This window comes from Phaseolus vulgaris, chromosome 2 (genome assembly GCF_000499845.2).
Source record: "Phaseolus vulgaris cultivar G19833 chromosome 2, P. vulgaris v2.0, whole genome shotgun sequence".
Taxonomy (NCBI): Eukaryota; Viridiplantae; Streptophyta; class Magnoliopsida; order Fabales; family Fabaceae; genus Phaseolus; species Phaseolus vulgaris.
Genome location: NC_023758.2, coordinates 1,673,003 through 1,691,297, shown reverse-complemented (window position 1 = coordinate 1,691,297; position 18,295 = coordinate 1,673,003). Strand labels below are relative to the sequence as shown.

At 33.6% G+C, this 18,295-nt stretch overlaps 4 protein-coding genes across 6 annotated transcripts; 1 reads left to right on the top strand and 3 right to left on the bottom strand.

Annotated features, from left to right (window-relative positions):
- Nucleotides 1–2,338: 2,338 nt before the first annotated feature.
- Nucleotides 2,339–4,229, bottom strand: LOC137810092 (F-box protein SKIP2-like). The gene has a single exon (XM_068611220.1). It carries the CDS (start codon nucleotides 4,217–4,219, stop codon nucleotides 2,525–2,527), a length of 1,695 nt encoding a protein of 564 aa, XP_068467321.1. The 5' UTR covers nucleotides 4,220–4,229; the 3' UTR covers nucleotides 2,339–2,524.
- Nucleotides 4,230–7,951: 3,722 nt separating this feature from the next.
- On the top strand, nucleotides 7,952–9,683 carry LOC137810093 (cyclin-D3-3-like). The gene is made up of 4 exons (XM_068611221.1): nucleotides 7,952–8,527; nucleotides 8,620–8,821; nucleotides 8,942–9,072; nucleotides 9,154–9,683. Exons 1-4 carry the CDS (start codon nucleotides 8,114–8,116, stop codon nucleotides 9,430–9,432), a joined length of 1,026 nt encoding a protein of 341 aa, XP_068467322.1. The 5' UTR covers nucleotides 7,952–8,113; the 3' UTR covers nucleotides 9,433–9,683.
- Nucleotides 9,684–12,138: 2,455 nt separating this feature from the next.
- Nucleotides 12,139–14,004, bottom strand: LOC137810081 (ADP-ribosylation factor 2-like). 3 transcript variants are annotated; one of them, XM_068611203.1, is made up of 6 exons: nucleotides 13,897–14,004; nucleotides 13,587–13,763; nucleotides 13,233–13,303; nucleotides 12,968–13,087; nucleotides 12,696–12,814; nucleotides 12,139–12,571 (listed from the first exon to the last, which is right to left on the bottom strand). In XM_068611203.1, the coding sequence occupies exons 2-6, from the start codon at nucleotides 13,732–13,734 to the stop codon at nucleotides 12,481–12,483; spliced, it is 549 nt and encodes a 182-aa protein (XP_068467304.1). In that variant the 5' UTR covers nucleotides 13,735–13,763; nucleotides 13,897–14,004; the 3' UTR covers nucleotides 12,139–12,480. The 3 variants fall into 3 exon arrangements, with proteins under 3 accessions (XP_068467304.1, XP_068467305.1, XP_068467306.1); XM_068611204.1 differs by having other exon boundaries at nucleotides 13,587–13,775; nucleotides 13,897–13,934; XM_068611205.1 differs by having other exon boundaries at nucleotides 13,894–13,909.
- A 549-nt stretch (nucleotides 14,005–14,553) lies between these two features.
- On the bottom strand, nucleotides 14,554–16,383 carry LOC137810080 (microtubule-associated protein RP/EB family member 1C). Its single transcript, XM_068611202.1, has 6 exons — nucleotides 16,129–16,383; nucleotides 15,879–16,034; nucleotides 15,675–15,778; nucleotides 15,341–15,560; nucleotides 15,149–15,262; nucleotides 14,554–15,034 (listed from the first exon to the last, which is right to left on the bottom strand). The coding sequence occupies exons 1-6, from the start codon at nucleotides 16,234–16,236 to the stop codon at nucleotides 14,756–14,758; spliced, it is 981 nt and encodes a 326-aa protein (XP_068467303.1). The 5' UTR covers nucleotides 16,237–16,383; the 3' UTR covers nucleotides 14,554–14,755.
- Between the last annotated feature and the right edge of the window lie 1,912 nt (nucleotides 16,384–18,295).

The window sequence follows — 18,295 nt, the reverse complement described above, 5'->3', positions numbered from 1 at the left end:
AAAGGTAACAAATACAATATACCAATATGGGACATGACCACACCGATGATATATATAATCAACATGACAAATTTTAATCCTATTTAGTTATATCTTATAGAAACAAGCCTAAAAATGATACTAATATTGTATTAAATTTTATATTTTTGTAATTGTAACACGGTTGTATGTGTATATGTATATTGTGAAAAGCGTGAGTATACTTTCATACTCGTAGTACAATGAAACAAGTTTGGAGCAGAAAACATTGGAAGAAAAATGAGTGTATAGGTGGACTGTTTAAGGGGTTTAGGGTTTTTTTAAGTTTATTGATTTTTTGATATATGCAAGACAATTGAAAAAAAAATTAGGATGATGGATGATGTTGTTGAGGAAGTTGGAGAAGAAAAGTCATCTAAATTCTAATCGATAATGCAACAAATTACAAGATAGTTGGAGAATTGTTAATGAAAAAAAAAGGAAAAAATTGTATTGGATACCTTGTGCAGCACACTTCATTGATTTAATGTTGGAAGATTTAGAGAAGAAAATATGACTTCATAAGACAATAGTCAATAGTAAGAAAATCACAACCTACATCTATTCAAGATCTGGTCTTATCTTCTTGTTACACAAATATACTAAAGGGATAGATCTGGCAAGACCAACCAATACTCGTTTTGCCACTTCTTATTTCACTTTTGGGATGCTTGAATGAAAATAAAGGTCACTTATTAGGATGTTCACATCCAAGAAGAGACAATCTAATCATTTTGTAAAGACTAGAGATAGAGAGTTTGTGGAAAATTTGAAATTGGATAAGAGATTTGAAAAAATATTTTGAATTGCATGAAGGGTGTTATTTCCCTAATTAAGGTGTTGCACATGATAGATTCATATAAGAAACCAGTCAACCATGAGATTTATTTATGAAGCGATGAATATAGTTAAACAAAATATACAAAGTCTTTTCAATGGAGTTAGTAAAATGCCATAATAATAACTCATTGTTAATTTGTTTTTTTTAGAAATATAGACTTTGTTTTAAAGATTAATTTGTTTGTTTTTATCTTACTTAATTACATTCCCTTTGAGAAACCATTGATAAAAAATGAGACAACTAATTGAATAGTTCATTACATGTTACAAGCTATTACTTCATGTTGTACTATGATGTGGGTTTAAAGCTAATTATGAGGGGAAACACTCAAAACCAAAACTCCATCATAATGGTGAGAGTCATATGATGAACATGTGAAATTACAAAATTTTACTATTAAAGCTTTAAAGAAAGTAAGAATTTAAATTTATGAGATTGCTTTTATAATTATTGTTGAGTGAATAATATGTTGTGTTAACTAATTTTATAATTATTTAGGTTCACATTTAGAAAATAAATCTTTTACGACAAAAGATTATGAATGATGTGGTATTTATGATGGCAAAATCAAAAGACTATAATATTAAAGATTTTGTTTGCTTTTGATGATAAATGGATTAGGAAGGAGAATGAAGTAAATTCAAGTTTAGATGAAGACATCTTAATTGAAGTTAAAGAAAATTAAAGAAAATGAAGATGCTAGCAAAGGTGGTATCGTTGTAGGTGTGAATGATTTGGAAGCTCCTCCTCATAATAATGAGATAATAATGAGGGTCATGTCAGATAACATTAAAGATAATATAGAAGAGAACTAATAAGAAGGATTTCCTTAAATAGTTTGTATTAAACATTTATGGAATTATTAATTGCGTTATGCATGAATATTTTATAAATTATGAACCTACATTTAATTGTGTTAATTATGTATTGAATATAATTTTTCATTTACTAAATTACTAATAATAACTCTTTCAAGTCTATATCAAGTCTACATGAGATACTTGAGTTACGATTTTTAATCCTCTTTTCGATCCTCGAGTCTCAAAACATTGGTGTTTACACAATTTTACAGTATGTGCCTAACGCTTCCCAGTTACCAATCTTCAAAATCAACTTAAATTAAGGGAGAGATGAAACTAAATATTAATTAATGAAAACCACACCAAATACTGCACCTAAGTTGTTTCGTGGAAAGTTAGGGGACTGAATTTTTGGCTTGTTTTCTCTACCATATTAGTTAATGAATAATGTTCATTCAGTCAAAACTCAAAAAAGTAATTGTCATTTCCATCCATATAATACACTGTTTGAGTTCTCATCCCCAACTATATAATACACCGTCCACAAAATAACACATAGCAAATGAGATTTAACACAATTTGTACTGTCTTTTTGGTGAAATATGCAGATTTTATCAAGCACTAGACCGAGTGTTCAGTTTAGAGGCAAACAGAGGAAATAATCTACAACAAATGGAAATGAGACAATCAACGAGGATCATTGACAAATCTAGTTAACAATAGAAATGCTGCTATCAGCTGTTGAAAAGAAAACAAAAAATCATATAACCAACACAGCAAAGACAGGCAATCAACATTAGAACTCATCTTACAAATTGGGGAATGGCAACATGGCAAGAACATGTTTACTACTTTCTTACTAACATCATAAAAAGTTGCTACTAGAGACATTATCAATGTTAGACAACCTTCTGAAGGCACACGATAATAAATTTCTACCAGCCAAAAGGCCCAACCTTGTTCGCAACATTGTCAATCGGGTGTTGTTATTACTTGAAGGAGGCTCAGCCTCCGCCTCAGCTTCTGCCTCAGCCTCTGCCACACCATCATGAGCTCCCCCAACCCCATCACTTCCACTCCCATCCAAAGCTTCAACTTCACTATCATCATAATTAAACGCCAAAGAAACCCTCTGTTCTCGCACCCACTCTACCCCTCTACCAGTAATCTTTCTGCACTTCTTCACCTTAACCTTAACCAAATTGGGACATCCTGAAGCTAGAGCTCCGATCCCAGCATTGGATACAGGGCACCCTTTAATACAAAGCTTCTTGAGTGCAACACACTTATCAGCAATACACTCAATCTCCGCATCACCAACGGTTCCAATCCCACAAAGAGCCAACCTCTCCAAATTCCTGCAATTGCATGCAATCGCCGCCAAGCTTGAGAAAGTAGGGTAAACACCAATCAACACAAGCTCCTGCAAATCAGAACAGTGTTTGCCAATCGCAGCCAAACCATCATCACCAATCCTATTAGTCCTCCACCCATCTATGTGAATCTTCCTCAACAGCCTGCACCTCTCAGCAACCATCGAAAGCCCTATATTGGAGCACTCCGCGGTTTTCACAACGTGCAGAGTCTCCAACCCCAAACACCTGGACACCCCCACAAGTCCCACATCGCTAACTTGAACCTTCTCCAAGTGAATCTCAACCAACCCACCGTTTAAACACCCAACCCTAACCAGAGTATCATCCCAATCCCCCGTACACCCAATCACCTTCAAAGTTCGAAGCTTCTTTGAACTAATCACAAGTGGCGTAAAGCTTTGACCGTTCACGAGCTCCTTCAGGCATATAGATTTCAACGAAGCCGCGGCACCAACCTCCACCTCGGTGATATGGTGGACCCCACGGAGCCGCTTCAACGTCAGATCTTCTAACGTTACGCATCGATCGAGCAGCGCCGCGATTCCCTTCGTGCCGAACATGCACGACGCGCACGATAGCTTCTTCAAGGCCTTGCAGTTATCGCCTACGCCGGCCATTCCAATTTCCGTTACGTCACGGCACCCACGCAGCTTCAAACGCGTGAGGTTCCTGCACCGCATCGAGATCATAATCAAAGCGTCGTCGTTTAAGCTCGCGTACTTCCGGTCTATTCGTAAAGTGAGTTTTGTGACCGCGTCGAAGCGGTCAAATAGGGAGGGAACGAGCTCTTGCAATTCCGGCCGAGCGACAAGCGAGAGGCGGTGCCGCCTCTCTCCGTCCACGCGGCGCCATCTCCGACAGACGTGAGAGCACTCTTTCCTGTCGGCGTTGCTGAGGAAATGGAAGATCACCGCCAAGCAATCGTCGAAAAGACGGATGGTGAGGTCGGGTTCGAAATCGGGAGGATCGCTGCTTGAATGTAACTGAGAAATTTGGTGGCGGTTGAGGTCCGGCGTTGGCGCGGCAGCGGTGGACGGTGACTGTCCCATGGAAAATGTGAGGAGGAAGCGGCGGAGAGGTATTGAAGGATTTAATAGAATGAGAAGCATTGAACTTAAGGAAGGAGGCGCGTGTGGTACACGCGCGACCACGGGGAAGTGGGCGAGATTTGCGTATGGATTCATGCATCAGAGTCAGCCCAGGTACGCCATAGTGGGCTTGCGTGTCTCTGTCATCTTGGACCTGGCCCTTCATCTTTCCTTTTTTTTTTACCCTTTTTTTTATTTTTCATTTTCATACTCCACGTTTAAAAATAAATTAAAAAATATATATATAAGATAGTAGGAGTTGTTTAATTAAAAAAAATAAGAGCATTTATACAATGAATTCATTATTTTGCTTTATATACACTTATATTTCCTTAATTCCATGTGATTTCCAATTCAACATTTTAGGTCAATTTTCTTTTTCCATTCAAACACATGCATTTCACAACTTCTAGTCTTCCCCAAATGGTATATAAGGGAATTTTCTATATTCACTCAGCTCTTCTACACATTATTAAAATTATTCTGAAAAAAAAAAGAACATGAAACAGTCAGAAAATGCGCACATTAGTTTATAGTTGGAAGGTCATCTGAATATTCTTACATAGGAAGAATTTAAAGACAATTTTGTTATTAAATTGTATTTCTAATGCATTTTTGTTAATAAAAATATTGTTTTGATATAAATTTCATGGTTTTTTAAAATGGAAGAAAATTATTTATGCAAAAAAAAAAACATTTCAAACATAATCATTATTTTCTCGCATGATTTAACATGCTTTTTGACTAGTCAGCATAAAAACTGTAATAACCACTCATTTATTGGTGGTTAAGGTAGAGTTTTTTGTTTGTTTTTTAATGGTTAGATGAGTAGGGAAGTGATTCTTCATATAAAATAATCTCATTTCTAATCATCAATGACTATGAGTTGAGACTTGGTCACGAAGGGAAGGCCAAAAGTTATTTCCCATTTCAATTTCTTTATTTTATATTTTTAAATAAAGTCAAATAAGAGAGTTTCTGTATCATGATAACTTGTAACTTTTTTGAGATTTTAAAAAAATTACTACTTTTTCAATGGAATACTTTAGATTCACAGAAAAGTATGAATAAAAACAATAATAGTTGCAAGTAATAACTTTGTAAACAAGTAAAAAACAGTAATAGTTAATTTTGTAAAATAAAAAAAATCACTTCTAGTTAGTTGTGTCAATTTTAGAAGTTAAACAAAATTACAATTGCAAAAGTTAGAAATTTATATTTTTATAGTATTACGAAAAAATTATCTAATATTTAAGTACTAATTTAATTAGTGGGGTCAATTTTAGAAGTTGAATTAACAGACAATTGTCAAAATTAGAAACTAAACTAATGTTTTTATAATATTAAGAACCAATTTTTCTGATGCTTATAATTTAATAAGTAATTTAATTAGTCGTGCCAAATTTAGAAGTTAAACTAACTTTTTTCTAATTTTGTGTCAATTTTAGGAAGTTGAACTACTTACAAATGTAGAATTTTTAAATTATATTTTTTGTAATATTAAGAACTTTTTTTATCTCTTGTTTATGATTTTAAAAACTATTTTAATGTATTATTTATCGTCTCTTTCATTTCCGAACAATAAACACCCATTATTTTTTTTTACATCAATTATTTTTTATAATAAAAAAGTATAGTGTAAATTGTATGTTGTCACATAAACCACATTTATGGCTGGCTGGTTTTGAATAAAACATCCCATAAATATGACAGGGAGAAAGAAAAAACTATAAATATGTTTTTGACAAAAAAAATAATCTATAAGTTTTAAATTAATTTAGGAAAAATTTAAAAATCAGTTTTTAGAAAAATTTAATGTGAAATAAATCATATCTATAATGTTTTTTAATAAAAAATTATCAAAAAGTTATTTAGTTTATTATTTTTATTTTTTTCCAAAAACAGCCGCGAGAAGTTTCTTAAACTTTGTACAATAACTCTGTTTCGATTTTCATTAATCTTAAAATAATAAATTTTACTGTCAGTAACAAACTCTACCTAGCCATTCAGAATTAAGATTCAATTTAATTTAATTTATATATACATAACTATATCACATCTAATGTTGATCAATTGCATGGTGATAAAAAAAATCTTTATCAATGTGTAATAACTTTCATAGCGTGTCTCTTCTTTAACCTACGCTATTTTCTAGATTTCTTGCTACTCCAACTTCTATTCTAAAATTATTTTTCTCAAAATCTTTACAAACTCTGTTTCAGTTTTTATTAAACTTATTATAAATTTTGATTCTAGTGTCATTCATAAAAATATAACTATTTCTTCCAGTAGTATGGTGATGCGAAAACTTTTTATAAAAAAAAAAAAAGTTGGTTTGTTGAATAATTGGTGGAGATTGTTTTTTTGATATTTGTTAGTGTTGCATAGTGCAACAGGTTTGGTGGTTTGCGGGTGGAATGAAAATAATGGTGATTTATTATTCTTTCAATTGCATCCAAATGATCCAACACACCACAACAACTTTTCAATCCATTTTGCTAACTATGATCATATATAGCAAGACCATCCATTTCTATTACAAAGTCCCATCCATTTCTATTACCAAGTCTGACTCAAAAGGTTTAGATTTGCATCCACTTATATATAATGAAAGACTCTAACTTCTAATCGATGTGGGATTTCCAACAATTTCATCTCATCATTTATCATTTTTTTTTCAAAATAATATACTTTTACTTTTTTTTTTTATCTTGAAGAAAATCTATTTAGAACAACCTTGTCGTGATATTTCGCCAAATTCAATTAAGATCGTATCAAAACTCTAAATATGTTATACTCGAATGATAAAAATTCATTTACAAGAGTGAATAGTTATACGGTATCAAACTATTTGGAGAGAAATGGCTTTAGAACAACATTTTCATGATAATTATCTATTTTTTCCCTCTTTTTTCTAACGTATTATTTCATCTAATTAAACACTCACATGAGTAAGATTTAATACCAAATAGTTTTGTTCTAGACTTCAAATTTTACTAGAGTCTTTTTTTCAAGCAAGTTGCGTAAGCAGCACCTAGCAAATTATATAACTGGTTCATGAACATGTTTGACAAGAAATTCGTTACCATGTTCAATATTCTAAAAAGTGTTTAATTTTAAATATAATGTAACTCTTTTTTTTTAATTTCATAACTCATACATTCACGATCCTCATAATATCAATAACATACTTATAAGACTGTGATGTGATATAAACATAGCATTTTAAATGAGAAAATATAAATTATTAAAGGTAAACCCATTTCAATGGTTTATCATTATTGTTAGCACATAACTGAGTATTGTATTTGTTACTGCAACCGTGATTAAGTAACATTTATATTACCGTTATATGGTTTAATATTATGTTGACTAAGAAAAATATTAGTTAGTGTGTGTAAGTATTGTCACTGTTCTTACTTAGTTGTGATTATTAAGAGAAGAATAGTTACAGAAATAATTAGTATGGTATAGAAGTAACCCATTGTTTTAATTACTCAACGTGAATACTTAAACATTTATATTATTACCATAATATGTTATATTACCGTTAGTAAAAAGATTATCACTGCCACCAATCACATTGTTATTGTCAGTAAATATTGTCACTTCCAATGTTCACATCTCTCCTTATTACCAGAACAATAATTACTATTTTCATTATTAAATTAATAATTAGTGAAATTCAAACACTTAAACTGTTTCATACAAAAGAAATTAAAATTGATTATTTAAATATAAGTTGCTAAATATCTTATTTTTTATTTATTATTAGTTTGGGTTTTGGCAAACGTAACTCAGTTGAGTTCCAACTCCGAGTAGTATCTGCGTCAGTAAGTAACGTCATGAAATGAAATGTTAAATTGCTTCCTCTTTCTCACACCATAGCCAAAAAAACTTTCTATCTTCTTCTTTCATTCTCTTCTTCTTCTTCTTCTTCTTCTTCTTCTTCTTTCATTCTCTTCTTCTTCTTCTTCTTCTTTCAACACCATGTCTCATCCACCATCACCCTCTTTCCTACTCTGTCATGAACAACACTCCTCTTTCCAACAGCATTCTCCAACTCTCATCACCACCCCATCTTCTTCACCTTCCATTTTTTCCGACAACCACCTCTTCTCCCAACACGACCACCTTCTCTCTCTACTCTCCAAAGAGACCGCAACGCATTTCACTCCCTCCCCTTCCCACCACGTCGTCCGCTGGATTTCTACACTTTCTCACTTCCACGGTTTCGCTCCTCTCACCACCGTTCTTGCCGTGAACTACTTCTACAGGTTCGTTAACAGAAGAAGCTTTCAGAGCGAAGATAAACCGTGGAGGACCCAACTAGCAGCCGTTGCTTGCGTCTCTCTCGCGGCCAAAGTGGAAGAGACACGAGTGCCGCTTCTTTTGGAGTTGCAAGTACGTTTTCCAACATCGCTGTTTGTTTGCTAAAGTTCCGTTTTTCTTTGTTTCTACTGTTGAACGTGGAAGTGGTTTTGGATTTTGTTTAGGTGGAGGAATCGAAATTTGTGTTTGAAGCGAACACCATACATACAATGGAGCTCCTCGTGCTGTCCACTCTCGAATGGAAAATGAACCCTGTCACCCCAATCTGTTTCTTTCAACACTTTCTCACAAGGCTTGCTTTGAAGCCTCACTTGCACTGGGAATTTCTCTGTGGGTGCCAACATGTTCTTCTCTCTGTCATCGCCGGTAAGTAACAATAATGTTAATAAATAATGATACATACATGATATCGCTCAGTACATTCATATTGATATGTGATTAACTTGGTGTGTGTTGTAATATTTATAATTCTTTATTATTTTTCAGACTCAAGGGTTATGAGTTATCTTCCTTCTACATTGGCTGCTGCTATAATGATCCACGTTATTGAAGAGATTGAACCATTGAATGCTAGGGAGTACCGAAATCAGCTTCTTGGTTTACTCAGAAGTAGCGAGGTGTGTCACTTTCTCTTTAATTGTTCCAATCTGCCACAATTTTGAGTTACTGATTGGAAATTTTCGGTGGCTATGTTACAGGAGCAAGTGAATGAGTGCTACAAACTGATGCTGGGACTATTAGTTTGCTGTGAAGGGATTCACAATCCTGGTCAGAGGCGCAAACGTTTCTCTGAGCCAAGTAGCCCTGATGGGGTCATTGATGCATCTTTCTGCTGTGAAAGTTCAAATGATTCATGGTCAGTGGCATCACTTTCTGTGGAGCCAGAGTTTAAGAGGAGGAAAGCTCAGGACCAGCAGATGCGTTTGCCTTCAGTGGATCGAGTGTCTATTGGTGTTCTAAATATTCCTCGTCAATAACTCAGAATCATGGTAGTTTTAATAGGAAAAATATCTGGCAGTTATGTTATGAGGAGAACTTATGTTGTTAGTTTTTAGATTGATGGCTGAACATTTGAAAATGAACGAAGCAGAGAGACTCTAAATCTTCACTGTTATTTGAGTGGAACAAGGATCTGATACTGAGTAGCAACATTACATGAATATTAGCTTTACATGTGCAAGTTCAATTATTCCCAATGAGCAACAGTCAAGGGTTTCCCTTGTTTCTTTGTTGTCTTCCATTCTCTCCCTGTTAGTACAGAACAGGAACTCCACATTAAGGTTAACATGCAAACAAAGATGGGTGGAATGTCTTCGGCAATGCATTAGATGAATAAATGAAATTCTAACAAGTCTTCTTTGTATTCCTCCAGGAGATACTCATGGTTTCTTTTATGAATATAAATGAGGAGCCCCATTTTTCCAACAAAATACCAACTATACCAACCTATTTATGCGTTCAGTAATCTCAATCTGTTAATATTATGTTTACATGGAACCATTTCCTTTGCCTGAATTAGATTTTAAGATCTTCCGGCCTATGCTCAGAACTCAAAAGCTTTGATTGTAACCCTGGTCAATAATTGTTGGCATAGTCGAAATTCATGCATGGACAACAAGAACCAAAGAAAAGAATATGCATAATTTGGTCTCAAAGTTGGTCACTAAACTCAGCTTTCAACTCTAGTTCTATTTCATGAATATATATTAACTCATTGTCAATTTGTGGAGGAAAATATTGCAATCAAAAGTTCAACTTTCAATGGTCGTATAGTCAGATCAAACCTTTTTTTCCTGTTCGACATTAAGTATGAACATGGGACTTTGAGCAATTCAGTGTCTGTGGTTGCAAATTTAATGCAAGGTTTGCTGTCACTAACTACCATGTTACAATTGAAAATGCAAGTCCATATTACGAACAGTATGACTTATAATTGAAGGTGCAGCTCCATATCACTAACACTGTGACTGTTGTCTTGTTTAAAAGAGACATCTTCCGGTTAACTGAAAATTGGGAATTGAAATTTCCCCATATGGTTTTGAGCACTTAAAACATCTCTGATAGAAGTAAATTACATAAGTTGCTTTATGTATTAAAATTGTAGTTTGTGATTTCTATTGTCATATTGTTGTTAAGAAAGTCAATCCCAATTGTGTTCCAGTGAAAGTCATTTACAATTTTATATTTTTGTAATTTAGACTAAATTGTCTTTATATAAAAGTATTTATTATTTTGATGGACAAAATAATATTCTTTTACTTTGAAGGTTGAGATGCTTAGGGAAATAATTAAAATACTTTTTAAGCATCTTGTGAGTGTTCCACGAAGCAACCTAAAGCAACTTCTGAAGATTTCTAATTGAAGGTACTCTTGTCATTATAAAGTAAAGATGCCAAAATAGAAAATGCATTTTGCACGATAACTAAATAATGATAAAGATGGACTCTAGCTGCTATGAGCTTGAATTGGATATAGGTGATGGGTGATGGAGAAGTTTTCAGGAAAGATGAATTCTCTCTGAACTTTTAGGAGTTTTGTCTGACTTTTATGTTTGGAAAGTGATAGAGCCATGCTCATAATATAGGTATTACACAGAAGAAGAGAAAATAGGGACGCAAAAAAGGCAAAATGATCAAAGGGAAGACTGGTCATCATAGGACGAAATATTTGAAAATCACAAACTTTTTGCCTTTGTTACCTCTCTGTCCTGTTCCTTTCCCATTTTTAACTGAGTTATGGTCAGCAATGTGTTGCGGTTGCATCATGCCATAGTTATGGTGCCCAACAATAATTCTATGTGATATCATGAGCCTCCTTCAGATTGAAATTTGCATCATACTTAGTTTGGCAAAAACAAGTCTGCTTGAGATTTTCTATGATACCAGAAAGAAGAAGATTGTGACATGATTGAAGTGTATTTGGGAGGTAGGACAGTGTTATAATTTCGTTAGTAAAGTTGTATGGTGTAGCCAGGGACCACGAGTATGACCAAGGGGTGTGCCAAATTAAAAGGGTTCTTCTGATGTACAACCAAGAGACAGAAGATGTGCACAATGTGATATCTATCTATAGACTAAAGTTGCTACCTAGAAATATAGCATCAAAAGCTAATAAGGAGCCAGCATTCTCCACATGCACGTAATATTAGGTGCGTTGTGGTTTTGGTTAAAAGTGCCAAATTTATGTAAGCCAATTTTGTTTCCGCATAATCTACCTGTTTTAGCTACCATGCTCATATTGGTCTACATGTTTGGTCTAGCCGCTTAATTATGAGGCCATATAAGTTAAATGGAAAGGAGTACCACGAGAAAGAAACACTTTTTTTACAGCAACCTAAACTTTGATTATCAACTCAAGTATTCTTCAATTTTAAACTGAAAATTTCGAAGCCAGTAAGATCTTATTCCTAATATTAGTCTGTTGTAGATCTAATAATGTTTGAATAAATAATTTAAATTAACAAACTTTTCATATCAGAGCTTATACTGTAAGTTTCACTACGTGAAATAGGCTAAAAAAGTAATCATTCTCTAAACCCTTTTTTAGGGACCATGAATGCTTTATTGCATCTTTAACATGCCCTATCACGCAAGAGCCCCTCTAGCTTTGAAGCATAAATAATGCACATGTCCTTCTATCATGCGCTGATATTAAAGTTTTTTATGAAGATAGTGACAGATACATTAGGCAAAAACACGTCAATGATTTTATATTACATCTTTTACAAAAATATAATGCGTATACATAGTGTAGTCTACAACATTTGCTGTTCAATGCGTTACTACATAGATTTTGTCTAATACAACATCTGGGTATGTGCGCATGATAACTCAGAACTTATGTAGTTTACATGCCTTGAACGATTATGTCACACATATATCACAGTGATTGGTATTATAAGTAGTTCGAAGTTCAAATAACAGATAAAACTCATTTATGCCTATAGTGAAACGATATATTATATTACACATTTATAATGGAGTGTGAGCATTTATGGAAGATCAGAAACGCACTCAAAGCGTTGTTCATCTTGTCTTGTTAGATATGTGACTGGATAACCAATCTAGCCCTTCATAGAGTCCTTGCCCGGATGTGGCACAGGTTGGTTGGATGTACCTTCAAAAATAAATACATAAACATTATTAATTCTCACGAAGTTGTTATGTGTAGGATAATAAGGGGCATGTGATTGTTATATGATAAAAGTTATATGAATCGTTGTAATTAAAAAGTGCAATACCAGCGACGCAGGCGAAGTGAATGTAAACCAAGTTTATCTGTAATTTCTGCAACACTCAAAGCATTAGGAAGGTCTTGCTTATTGGCAAACACCAGAACTGTAGCATCGCGAAGTTCATCCTGAAATGCTCATCATTAAGAACATTATTGCATCGTTTAATTGTCCAAAGGCAAAGCTTGCATGTTTTCATTTGGACTGCACTTTTGATAAAATTTAACCATGGTTCGAAGTCTGCAGGAATTAGAATTACTTGACTATGAAAAATCACTGACCTCACTTAGCATTCTATGCAACTCGTCTCTGGATTCCAAAATTCTTTCTCTATCGTTACTGTCTACCACAAAGATAAGACCTTGTGTGTTCTGAAAGTAGTGTCTCCACAATGGTCGAATCTACGTAGTTTTATAACATGTGCTTGGAATGTTACCATATACTAATGATCCCATAAAAATTATATTTTGGCAAACAAAACTGCAGGATTTCAAATGAAGGTTCATTTTTTAATAAATTAAGATGTGTCCAGAAGATCATAAATACCTTGTCCTGCCCTCCAACATCCCAGACAGTGAAGCTGACATTTTTGTACTCAACAGTCTCCACATTGAAGCCTAATCCATCCAAGATATATACCCAATTTGAATAATTTCATTTGTCATTCATATTGTAAAAAACCACTCTCTATATATGTGTGTGAGTGAGAGAGAGAGAGTATTCAAGGAAATGTGATTAATCCACCTTGCCTTGTACCTTATTTGTGAATGAATATTAAGTAACAGATATCTCAGGAACTTCATATTGAGAGAAATTATTTCAAATAGTCATGTCATTACTGGTACGAATTCAGAAGATTTAAGGAACAGATGGAAAAAAAGCACGGTGACTAGTATGAACCTATTGTGGGTATTGTAGTGACGATTTCTCCAAGTTTAAGTTTATAGAGTATAGTTGTTTTCCCAGCTGCATCAAGACCCACCATGAGGATCCTCATTTCTTTCCTCGCATAAAACAATCTCATTAGCCGTGACACCGTCAAACCCATTGTGGCCTCTGGTTCAATCGAAATTTTGGCTGAAAAAACAACTTGAGTAAAACGTGGAGAATGAAAATAAAACCAAAAATCAAAATAAAACCCTTGAAATTATTTTTCTGATTTTTTTTTTCTTTTGCAAACTGTGATGAAAGAAGAGGAAGGTACTACTACCTCAAAATGATGTATATTTTTACAACCAGAGGAAACTTAAAAATCACTCTGTTGGTCATATATTATATAACCATGTGACCAGAAAATAGCACGAGGCATCAATACTGCACTAATAGAAAGAGGGAATGGAATAGGGTTCGAGTGTAGATAGCTGAAAGAATAAAGTGAATGATGGGCGTGCCATTTGAAACCATGGGTAGAAAGCGACTTATGATTGTCTCCATGCAAAAGTGATCTTTTGATATGAATTTTCTAGTCCCATCCAGAATTGAGATTCGGATGACACAGTACAGAAGTTACATCAGCGTCAAACCAAAGCAAGGGTTCAGGGTTCATGCAAAAGCAATAAACCTCGACGCATCTTTGGATTTAATGCATCTTGTGCATTAAGACGAATTCATTCTCATTCATTCATTTATCATTAGAAATGACTCTGGAATTACACTTAACCTCTTCTTCATTCATGTTAGCAAACTTTAGGCACGAATACCGACAACGAAGGATTCACATGCCCCTTCCATTCGATGATTTGGAAGGGAGCGTAATGCAATGTTCAGCAAGGTGATTATTGATAGCTTGTAATTTGACCAGAATTGAAAATATCGTCGCAAACTAATGAAAAAAAGCTGAAAATGTAATAGGGCTAACGACCAGAAATTACTTGATGACAACAATTTGTTGATGACAACTGCAAATTCTACAAGGCAAAATATATCTGGCTATATTTTTCATAACTTCATAACAGAACATCCTAGAACCCTAATCATTCATTATAATATCCCTGTCAATTCACACATGAAACAGAACCAAAACAGTTGAACAAGTTGCTAATTGAAATTTACGACGCTTCCCTCATTCCTTAACAAGTCATAAGAGGTGACCCGCTACAGTGAACATCCGAAACATCAGAAAGCCTCTGTCTGGGAGACAACGTTGCGATGCCAGCAGCATCAAAATCAATATTGGAAATATTCTTTCTCTTGTTAGTTTCTGAACTGCTTTTCTCCTCAGAAACCTCAGCTATTGGACTCAACCCCTCTATTTCCTTATGACCAGCAGAAAGTAAGGCTTGAGCTTCAGCCACAGCCGTTCCATCATCATCTGTGGCATATAATATCTTCTGAATCGCCTCAACGATCTGAATCATCATAGACAAATAGACAACAATCAAATCACATATGATCATTACCTATAGTAATACCAGTTATTGGGTTTCAGCAGTCAATAACTAAAAACAATGAAAACACAGTACCGGTGAGTGTTCTATCTCAGGAGTCTGGCACAGTATCTCAATATCTCTCAGTTTTGCAAAGTAGAAGTCCCGTTCTTTCTCAAGACTATCGATGGACAACTTCAACTCCGTTATCTGCATGAACTTGAACATTAGGGAAATGTATTTTCATCATTCGTTTGATAATTTTTTTGATGTGAAAAGAAAAAAAACCTTTTCCTCATAAGCAGGGCCACCTGCAGCAATTGGTGCTCTCGCGACCTTAACAGCCTGATTTGTTGGATTTGCATTTAGAACCTCGGTTCTTCGAGAATTGTGGGAAGACTGAGGTCTCTGCGAAGTAGAACCCTTAGTAGAGGCTTGGGAGTTTGCAGATTTCTTACTCGTTTCTCTTCCTCCTCTGCAAACCTCTCTCCTCTCCAAAGCATTATAACTACAAAAATTTAGCATACAGTATTTTTAATTCAAATAATTTACATCAGCAATACCAAAAACATTGCACTAAATCAAGATAATACGCATGAGAGTCAAATTAAGATTAGATTACTTGTTCTGTCCGGAATTGACAGAATCGCAGTATCTTTTCATCCATTGCATGAATTCTAGGTTATCCAATGGCCTTCCTTTCACGAGCTTGCTGACCTCGATGTACTGACAAACACAACGAACAATTCAGTAACCGAATTAAAGATCGTCCAAAATTAAAGTAAAACAGAGACGAGATTGAAAGAGGAGAGAGGGAGAGTATTACCTTGGTGATTTTGAGTTTGTTAAAGACATCTTGAAGGACCTTGTAGTTCTGAATCATCTCGTACTCGTTCTTGGCATCGAAATTGACTTTGTGCATCGGCACTATCCCAGGATGAGCCGCATCGAGAAGCTGGCAGTGAACAGCGCCGGAACATGCCTGAAAAATTAACGATCCAACGAAATAGATAAACTAAGAAATTATAGTAGACAACCAAATCAAAGTATGAAAAGAATTGGATCAGAAGATTAACCTCTTCGACTTTGGAGAGACTGAGTTGCAGAGTGGAGTTGATCCAAGAAAGAATCTCAGATCTGCCAACGAAGTAAGCCGCATCCATGATTCCAATGTTGGTCGCCATTTCTCTCTCTCTCTCGTTTCTTCTTCTCCTTCTGGATACTCTTTTGTGTACTGTTAACGGCTCTTTCACAAAGAAACAGAGGTGGCATATATATGGACACTGGAGCGGGAGTTTTTCAAATTCAAAATCCCCTGGTTGGTGATTAACGGTCTCAACGCAATCTTAATAAGGAATCAACGCAACGTTCGGCTAAGCCCAATTTTGTGTGGACCAAACTCTTTGTGCTAGGCTTTCTATTCATGCGTAGTGGGCTTTAAAGCAATTTCTTGCGTAGTGGGCTTTAAAATAACACTCTAAGCAGGCTTTTATAATAGGTAAGTTCTTCATGCACCATATCAGTTTCAACCTGCAACCTATTATCTTTTAAATTTTTTAAAATTGTTAAGGTGCTATTTTACTATTTATTGAACTATACCTAGATTAAGGTGATGATAAAAATACCTAGATTAAGGTAAGAATAAGAGTGAACACATCTTGTTTTATTTTTGGTTAAATTTATATTTGATATGAAATTCCTTTATGAGTTAAAATTATTAGAAGTTAACTACTTATGCATTTATCATCCACTGTAATGTCAATAACACAAATATAAGAAATTTGTGAAATGATACCCACATCTAATTTTCCACGAAAAACTATTATGAAATGTATTCAAGTAATTCATTTTAAATACATGCATATCTAACAATGTTTTTAGTGAGTTTTGATTAACATTAGTATTTTTATTTGAAATATTTTCATCAGTATTATCTTTACCAGTAAGAGAGTGACTATCTAAAGAAGTCATTGCAACATTTCCATTACAACTTAATTTGAAAGTCAAGGTAATTTTGTGTGAGAGTTTTCCTACTTATAAATTATTTCAACTACTAACTAGCTTGTCCATTATATTTTAATATATTTTTAATTTTATTTTACCTAACATTACATATTTTAATCTTATAAACATAATTATTATTGAACTAGTTTTTATTATTTGTTGAATTACTACTACTTATTTTTTTATTATATTAAATTCAAATTAAAGCATGTTCAACATTAGAAATTAAAATAAAAAATGTTTCATTACATAATATTAAATAAAAATTACACACAATAAAACTTTACAAAAAAAAATCAATTTAACATTGTTTAAATTAAGAAATATAAAATAAACAAATTTATGAAAAGTAAATAAAAATTACATTTGATTAATAATCATTAGATTAGCTTATTTAAATAAAATAACATATTAAAAAGAATATATAACTTTTAAAAATAAATAAACTTATTAATAAATTTAATTGTTTAAAAAGATGAAATTATGTAATAATATATCGTTGTTTAGAAATACAAGTTCCACTGGTATAATAAATCTTATATTATTATATCTCTATTTAATTTTACAATTCTATGGATATTTTATGAAAAAAATTACAATTCAATACCAAACCTGTAAATTACAAGCTTAGTAGTTATTTTGTCGAACAAATTCTAAATGTTGTTAGTGTTAGAGATTACAAATATAATTATTGTGGTATCTTCATTAATATTGTTGTTTTTATTATGAATATCACCGAAAAAAAATCAACCATGATATATTACTATCACAACCTTTTGTTCTATAATTAGTTATTACTATTTTTATCATTATTTCTTATTATTAAGATAATTATTACTACTAAAAATCCCTGATTAAGGTGTGAACGCGGTCTTACCAATGTATAGTTGCAACGGTGGGCTAAGCCCATAATGTGGTGTGGACCGCGTTATAGTTGCAACGGTGGGCTAAGCCCACACCACATTATGGGCTTATTAGAGTAATTTCTAGCGTTATGGGCTTTAAAATAACAATTATTAATTGGGCTTTCATACCATACATCTTCGGCTTTTGCTTCCTACCCCTGTCAAATTCCAAACTTTCAGAATTGCCCTATCGTATTTCATTGCATTCATGAATTGGAAATTCATAATTGAGAAATATTTTCTTGGATTCAAGAATACAAATAATACGTTTTAGAAAAAATATTTTAAAAAATAAAATCTGGAAATATTTTAGAAAGACTATTCTGTAAAGTTA